This window comes from Sesamum indicum, linkage group LG1 (genome assembly GCF_000512975.1).
Source record: "Sesamum indicum cultivar Zhongzhi No. 13 linkage group LG1, S_indicum_v1.0, whole genome shotgun sequence".
Classification (NCBI taxonomy): domain Eukaryota; kingdom Viridiplantae; phylum Streptophyta; class Magnoliopsida; order Lamiales; family Pedaliaceae; genus Sesamum; species Sesamum indicum.
The window spans coordinates 7,798,471-7,807,986 of record NC_026145.1 but is presented as its reverse complement, the minus strand read 5'-3'; the positions used below and the strand labels follow the sequence as shown (position 1 = coordinate 7,807,986).

The window sequence follows — 9,516 nt, the reverse complement described above, 5'->3', positions numbered from 1 at the left end:
CAATGATATACAAATGAGAAAATTATCCTCTTATGTAAAAGAAAAACAATTTGCTCCCTCTATTTTTTAAATGAAGTGATTTACGTCCTTATCTAAAGAGGTAAATTATTTTATTTAAAAAAAACGTATTTGACACGCCATCAAATGTGTTGAAATTCATTCAATTATGAAAACGCTATTTAATGTGTCGAGAATAAAGCATCTGAGAAATGTCGTGTTTGATATAGTACACTACGAATACCCAACGCAGTAAGCATAGTATTATGGAGATTAGTACATTTTAGAACAAATAATTTTTGTAGTTAATAATAATTGATAAACATTGTACTGAGCTATACAACATCGAGAATCAATTGTATTTAATATTCAGTTTTGTTTTTGAATAAATTTTACAACCAACTCTCTTGAAATTTAATATAATTACGATTATTCCTTATTATTTGAAAAATTACTGATACTCCTTGATTTTAACGGTCGTCTAACAATTAGCCCATTCCGTTAGTGTCCATTGGGTTTTCATTTATTTTTATGGTGAATTGACCAAAATATCTTTATAGACTGAGTATTATAATTTTATTTATTTTTTTAATTTTCTAAGTAAGTGGATAATTTTTTAAAGTTTTTTATGCATTCCGTTTGATTTTTTTACAAACTTTTATTTTTTTTTAAAAAAAGAAAAAAACACAGTAAGGGCGTAATTGACACTTTCGTACCTCCATTCAAAGATTATATAATTTTATCAAATATTAAAAAATATTTATAATTTTTCAAACAATTAGGAGGTATTCGTATCTATGCTAAATATCAAGAAAAATTATTGTAATTTGCCTTTTGTTATTTACAAAATGAGAGTGAACTGGAAAATGAGACTTTGGGCCAACCGCCAACTCTAGAGTTTATATTTGGGTTAGGCCCTTCCAAATTGCCAAGTACATAATATAGATTAGGGACAATAAAATTCATTCTATCGAAATTAAAATTTAGTGTAATTATACGTAAATATTATGTGATTTTAAAAAATTATATTTAGTACCATTGAAATTTTCTTGTGTTTAATCAACAGATTCATTCATGAGTCAAAATTTACTAAATTTATTGATATTAACAAAAAGATTAAATAAAAATTGATATTGTCATTGATTGACTTATTGCAGGTCAAATAATTTTTTCCTTATAACGGTGACTATATACCTCCTTACATGCATTAACTTTATGCGTGAAAATGTATAAGAATAATTTGGTTATAAACAAACTTATTTGATCTGGAATAATTTAGTAATAAATTAATTTGGGGTAAATATAATATTTTTTTTTACTTTTTGTTAATATCAACAAATTAGATAAAATTTTGATTACCGAAGGGACTTATTTATTAGACAGACGCAAACCTTAGAGATATTAAATGTAAATTTTCAAATCATAGGAGGTTTACATATAATTACACCAAACTTCAGGGGAGGGGAGTATAATTATTCCTATAGATTATTACACTTATCCTAATATATAATTTATTTACACAAATTATTCTTACTTTTTGCGTGCCAAAAAAATAGTCGTAGTTTGTATAATATTGTGGACGTCGGTGTGTGTGTGTAATTTTTTAAAAAGTAGAAGTGTTTTGTGTAAATAATGTCAAAAATTTTTATGGGTGTATTTGTAAATTTTTAGCATGGGTGGTTTGTATCAATAGATTATAAATCAGGAGGTGGAAATATAATTATCCCTAATAGACATCAGATTTTCATTCTTTTTTGTTTTGTCAATTTAATATATAGATGTCACGTGTACAAATTTTTTTAAAAAAATATTGTACACGTGATATATATGTTCAATAGAGCAATAAAATCTAAAATAGAAAATTCAATACATAAATAATAGGAAATTTTTATTGGGTCTCAGTTAAAAAAATGGGATTGAAATTGTGAAAATTTAAAAGATGTAGGACTAAAATATTATTTTAAAAAAAATAAAAAATAAAAATGCTAAACAACCTAAGTTATGAAACCAAAAATGCATTTAATCCCATTAGTAACACAACATCAAGTATTGGGTAATGTGATAAAATTTGTACTTGGATTATGTACAATATTTGCAAAATGTTGGGGGCTATTTTGAAAGAATGAAAACTCCAAGGGGTTACGTGAAATATCTTTTGACTTTTAATATAGTAGAAGTGGGGTAGATAAGTCCATCTTTGTTCATTCTAGATAAAGTGCACTTCATTAGAGTTTGATTTCACTATTCAATCCTTTTTTCAAGGTAATATCTTACTTTTGAGTTTATTTACACATCAATCTAATTATACGGCAAGTGAAATTCGCGCACATTTCAAGTATAATATACTTATCGTGTGATTCATGTACAGTTTAAAAAAAGTGATCAATCGTATCACAGTTGCTATATGATTTGATTAGTTTTGTTTAGTCAGACTTTATTCAGATAAGAATTTTTCACTGTGCTTAATCTTTGTCTCGTCCCGTGTGCACGACGACTACAGTGGGATGTGTGAGAAAGAAATGAAGGGAAAGGATATACAACTCTTACATATAAACTGAAGAAACACACAGAGTTAGCAAAGTGAGAGAGTTTAAGGAAGTGGAATCAAATCCTGTCATCAATGTCTTCTGACCTGTTCCCCTTGGACAACTCTGTTTTCTTCCAACCCTTCTCTCCTTTCACCCAAAACTTACAAGAAATCCATGACAGCATCAATGTCTTGATTCAAGAAAACAACACCTCTCAGTTCCAGAGCTCATCACTATCCCACTTGGGGAAAACAGACTGCTTTTCTGCTTACTCCCATTCATTTCTGCCCCACACTTTTGATCAAGTTCATGAAACTGCACTCAACTTCAGGCAGCAGCAGTGTTACTCTTACAGCAGCAATGATCAGAATTTCTCGTCTCGTCGTTTTAGTAGAGTTTCGGAGACTCAGAATTCAGACAACCATGTCCTGAGTTCAGCAGAAGACAGCTTCTCAATGAAAGGGATTTGCACCACTGGAGACTTGCAAGTTAGTAAAATTCTGCGCTTTATTACATCTCGTATTGCACTTCAAACCGTCATAGCCTAGTAGCATGTATGTGTGTGTGCAACGTAATGTTGATGCAATATCAATTTGTAATAGAAGATCCGAACGTGTCTTCATTTTATCAGTTTGATCCAAGTACACAATTTTATGTACTCAGAAGGGGAGAACATGCGTGCAAACGAATAACGTGTCGTCTACAAGTCCGTTATCTACTGACGAGTCATTCATGGAGGAGACGAATTTTAAGGCATGTCGATACAGCGCAGAAGAGAGAAAAGAGAGGATCGACAGGTACAGAGCCAAGAGGAACCAGAGAAACTTCAACAAGACAATTAAGGTAATGACAGTTAACCAAGAAATCAAGCATGTAATATATTTGGACATCTAAACAATGTAGGCATATGTCTAGTCATTAAACTAACAACATTCTTGTCCGTGCGGTGATGATCAAAGTATGCATGTCGGAAAACACTGGCCGACAGTCGGCCAAGAATACGTGGCAGATTTGCACGTAACGATGAGGCCCGAAAGATTCTGAAAGCACCAACTTTGCAGAGATGTGAGGAGGAAGATGATGCTTGGGTAATATTATTTTCCCTCTTACAACTTTGTCATATTGAATTCTTGGACATCATAAGAATATACATTGACTTTCATCAACTTCTTTCTTACCTGGAGAGTGAGGATGATGAATGCAACATTAAATATTTGAGGATCTTTATGATTTTAGCTTAATAGCATGAAATGTGCTTGTAGATCGATGGATTTTACAACGAAGACGGGGAAGGGATTGCAGGAAGAGGGTCGTTTTTCGACAGTTTTGCTTCGGAACATTAGCTACCGATAAAGTTCATTTCACTTTGTCCGAACTTTTGAACTATTCGTCTCTAAAACGACGGGAATCTTCCATTCCATCTTCTACTTCATTCAATATACATAAACGTCACGTGTATAAATTTTTTTTTAAAATAAATATATGATGTCGCCTTATATATATATATATATATATATATATATATTATATGTATATGTTGAATGGAGTAGAAGATAGAATATAATTTGTAATAGAAAATTCGATCCGCTAAACCACAAGATTGTTGTACGAGGAATCTGAATGAATCATGTCTTTTATTACAAATCGTCCTACATTTATATATAAAAATATAGATATATATCACATACATAATATATTTTTGGGAATATTGGCAAGATTGTCAGCACTAGTTTAAGTAATTACTTGTAAAATCGAGACCCTTAAAATAATCAAGATGTGAAATGTTTAAAATGCCCCTGACTATATTTATTTATTCCACAAATAACTATATTTTTCAAACACTTCTTCGATTTGACGGTTGCATAATCGATTATAAAATAATTCATTATGAAATAATTAATTTTTTAAAAAAAAAGTGATTAGGGCGTTTGGATTAAACAGTTATGATTAATTAACAAAATATTTTTTTTCATTCATGAAAATTTAATTATTGTGTATGAATCATCAATTATATTACTTAATGGAAGCATTATAAAATTAAAAATTCATTTTTCTATTAATATTTCAGAAAAATTAAATATGATATATACTAAGCAAAATGAAATTTATTATTTTTTATGGAAAAATTATTATTATTATTATTGACAAACAACAAATATAAATATAATAAAAAAATTAATATCTTTTTAATATATGGGGACAAAAAAGTCTTTAATCAATTAAATTTATTTTATAAGTGATTATCTCCCAAATACTATTCAATTTAGCTTTTGTCTGATTTTAATTTTTTTCACAAACACTACCCACTTTTAATTCTGATACAACTTTCAACTTTCTCTATAAAAATTAATTTTTTTAAAATAAAAATTTTCGCAAACACTCGCGTAGTCCAATTGACCTTGACTACCACACAAAAGTGTTACTTTGTACTTAGACAATAGCATGAGTAGATACATTCTTATTCATCATTTATTTTATTGATGATAAATTAATTAATTTATTGAATCTTTTCTAACATGATTTGACATAATAATCAACCAAAATAATCTTAATTGTGTACGAAATCATTTTTTTTTTATCATAACATGGGAATTTTTTTGTGATTCAAATTGGATGTTTGGTCAAGAAATTGCAAGCCTAGAACCTAGGAGATAAATTAATACATGTACAATTATGTTCAATCCTTTCCATTAATGTCAAACCATGGTCGTTTTGGTGACTATTATGTTATTTAAGAAAAAATATAAATTTAGATTAAATAGAATTAATGGGTATATTGAATTTTTATTTTTATTAGTGTAGTGTAGGGTAAATCTGGCTGGAATTTAATTTTTTTTTCCCACTTTAGTTCGTTAAGTTTTATAAAATACCATATTGGTTTTATTTTCTGTGGGAAAATTAATATGGTGATGTAGTCGAGGTTTTTACGAAATGATAAAACTGAAAATTTTACCTACGGCACAATCGCGCATCAGGTGAAAATACGATTTTCGAGGGATGACTTTTTGTAAGAAAGTAGTCACTGTCAATGAATAGTGGTCCCCTTTAAAAAATAATATTTTTGGTATTTATAGTAGTGCTGGGAATTATATTGTGTTGTGGGTTGCATTTGTTTAACATGTGCCTCATATATGTTAAATTACTTTTTTACCTTTGTAGGTTAATATTTTTTACCAGTATACATCATATGGCTTCCCACCTAAAATGTTCATTGTTGGCGCTTATTTATAGGTTGCTCCATGAAATAACTCGATTATAATTGTTCTTGTCAAATATTAATAGCTAATAATGGCAATTACAACAGTCATACAGTGATCAACAATATCAAAAAAAATAAAATTTAAATGATACCTACTATTACAGTAGACAATACTTCATTATGCAGTGGAACAACATCCCATCCATATACCATATTTAAAGGAAGAAAAAATGTTGTAATAGATTTGGCAAAATTACTGTGCTTTTAGATTGATGATTTTTTTTGTTGTGAAATATATAGCTTAAGATGCTTCTTTATCATATTTTTACTTTTTCTAGTTGTGAGTAATATGAATAAAGGGTTGCATCAGTCCAAGAACAGTAATTTTGTCAACCATGGGTGGAATCCATCAAAAATACTTTTTTATTAAAATTTGGAAAAGTAGTGAGTAGAGTCGAATTTATAGAGATTGATTTTAAATTAATTTTTTTAAAAGTAAAAAGTAAAAATAAAAGAGAAGAATTTTGTTTAAAGTCTAAATTTAGAAAAATAAAAGAGAAATAAATATGAGAAGAATGATTTGCAGTTGAAAACAGGATTATGTTTGATTCAACTATTGATCGTCGATGCAAATATAATAATTATTATGGTCATTAGTACAACCTAACGACATCACTTTTCCTTACATTTTTATTAGTCAAGTAAAGTCCGTTGACAAATTCTAAATCAGTAAAAAATCCTGAAAACTTTTTCAAGATTTAATTTACCAACATCATTAAGAATTAGAAAAGCTCAATTCTAACTAAAAAATTCCTACAAGAATTTATTTAAGCTAGACCGTCCATTCCCTATAACATAATCGACCATTATGACTTGATAAATCATGTTGTGTTACCACTAGTCATTGAACTAAACCAACAATTATGAATTTGCAAGTTCAACCAGCTAGGCAAATATTCTTAATAATGAATAATGGGAACTATTATTCATAAATTAAATTATTTGCAATAAAATCACAGAAAACAACACAAATACCTATATCAACGAAAGTAAAAAACACAAATTAGATCTCACAACACATTAAAGTTAAGCATTCACCATATTAACCAGAAATAAGATAACTAGCCTAGCATACTAATCAGATAACACGTAGAACAAAAAGAGAGAATTTTATAAAAACGCAAAAAATAAAAGTTGAGATGAAATGATGTGATATCTTGAATCAAATAACAACTATATATAATAGTTGAAAGGGCAAATGAATTTACTTATTTAATTAAATAACAGCTGGAATTGGAATTGGAATTTGAATTGAATGATAGTGCAGATTCTTGGCTGAATTGTTGTTCCAGCAGTTGAGATAGATTTATTTATTAAAAGGAAGTAGTTGACTTAATTCTCAAAAGTGATTTCATCACTGAAAGCACACCAACCAAACATTTCTTGACCAGGACAGTATTTGTATGCTTGGTATTTCAACAACCCCTCCTCCTATATATATACATTGGGAATCAAGAAATATTGTTTTTTCAAATAATTGTAAATTTTTTTATTTACATGATCCAAATTTGAAAGAACAGTTTTCTCTGAAATCAGTTCTTTCATTGGAAGAAGAAGAAGAAGAAAAAAACAAAGCAGGGACAACAGCCTGCAGCAGAACCAATAGTTGATTGATAAATTAAAAAAAAAAAAATTATGCAGGACAATAATTGCTTTACACAGAGTCGACAGTTGTTTGTCAGAGCCGATAAATGTGTTATCGACTCTGACCCCCGCATGCACTTTTGCATGCATGGGTCTATCTTATTGAATAAACTGTGATGTTTTATCGCGATTTTTCATGTATTAATAAACGACCTTCGTCCTTATTGTGTTTGTATGAGATTTGCAATTTCTTCTCATTATTTGAACGTGAGCATATCACTCAGTTGCAGAAAAAAATATTTTCACCATCAATTTTACTTTACTTTCCTGTTATTGCTGAAATGGGTTGAAGATTTACAAGATCAGTTGAAGATTTTTATGGTTTTTGAAACTAGTATAGTAAGTTCCTCTTACTATTTTTTTTTTTTTATAGTTATGCAATTAATTATTTTCGTTATGACATTGTTTTTAGATAAATTTTTTTATATGTATTTTATTTTATTGTGAATATATGACAGAGAAAAATGTTAATTGATATTGTTATACATTTTAGAGGTCAATGGGTCGATGCATATGATTGTGTGAGTTACCTTCGCCCTCCCATCGAATTTATGAAAATATATTGTAATGGTACATTTGTTGAACTAGAGTCTATTTTACATAAAGAATTTAGCTTCAGTAGGAAGATTTTAAGTTACATATATACATATATATATATATATATATATTAAATATACAACATATAATGCTGGTGGAAGAAGGGAGACAGTGTTACTAATTAAGATAGATCGGGATGTGCAATTTTTTTTTTGGCTTTGGTGATGTGTCTATTGATATTTTGTTGAAGCAGCAAAATTTATGAAAATATTATACCAGGTGGCCTGTATGTTGGTGAGCGGGGAACATATATGTGTATATTAAACAAAATTCGCACAGCTTGCTAGTAGTAATTGAAGCAATAGACAGGTTTAGAAATACTAAAATTATGCAGGTCCATCTACATACTACCAACAAGATGGTGAATGTTTGAATGTTGAGCCAGAAGCAGATATGTTTTCCAAATAAACTATAACATCATACCATTTGATCAATATATTCCGATCTATATGTCAAGAAACATATTATATGTAAACAATATTAGCCCCACATACCATTTTCTTTCATTCTGTCCAACATATTCCTGATAATAGGGAGGGCATTATGAATTGTATGCATACAAGATATAAATACGACCACCTAAAAAATTACATGGACCAAAATAAATTTGAGTCAATATTAAAAACCACGAGATATGTTTACAATTATAATGCAATTGTGCGTACAGTGCAACATATGGAGGAACAAGAAGGATGTTTTCATTAAGTTGGTTGCAAATCTGACGTATTATTCAAGGGAATTTGTAAGTGTTATGATATGTGATCATGCATAAATTTGTAAAAATTGCATTTCACTACCTATATTGGTTTTCATAAATGTTCAACACTAAGTGTGATTTTGTACATGACTCGATACAAATATGAAAAAATTGTTGTACCCCAATTTGAGGGTTCCACCTTCATAAATGTCCTCCATATAGTAAATACAACAATGAGATTGTGATATCTGCAGCAACGGGACACAATAACCCCCTAATAATGCATATAGCACATATGCATGCCTCTTGCAACACCTCCTCCAATGGGCTATTATGGTCAAACGTGTTGCCAAACAATCAATCATGTAAGGCAATGAATTTTATTTTGAAATGTCAAAAAATTCTCATCTGGGTGGAACCCCGACTATTGATGGCAATAATTTTACCAATGTTCAGTAGTCCATTTTTATTTATTCCGATAATAGTATTACCTTCCACCAAAAGAGCCCAAATGATAGCAATGTCCTAAAATATAACAGTTGCTTCACCAATTAGAAATGAAAAGTTTTAAGTCTCGAGATGTCACCTCTCAAGTATTGCATTAATAAGGTGTGTGTCAATTTCAATATGGACATACTACAGAATCCCGATAAAACCCATTCTTCACAACGTTTATAGAACATGAACAAGATATGGAACCAATTGAAGAACATGAACAAATATATATTATCACGTCCTACATATAAAATGGTTTTCGGAGCTTTGAGCACATGTTCAAATCGATAATCTACCTG

General features: G+C 29.5%; 1 protein-coding gene across 1 annotated transcript; it reads left to right on the top strand.

Moving 5' to 3' along the window:
* LOC105158944 (zinc finger protein CONSTANS-LIKE 2) lies at positions 2,618–3,868 on the top strand. The gene is made up of 4 exons (XM_011075865.1): positions 2,618–3,013; positions 3,189–3,368; positions 3,485–3,613; positions 3,788–3,868. The coding sequence occupies exons 1-4, from the start codon at positions 2,618–2,620 to the stop codon at positions 3,866–3,868; spliced, it is 786 nt and encodes a 261-aa protein (XP_011074167.1).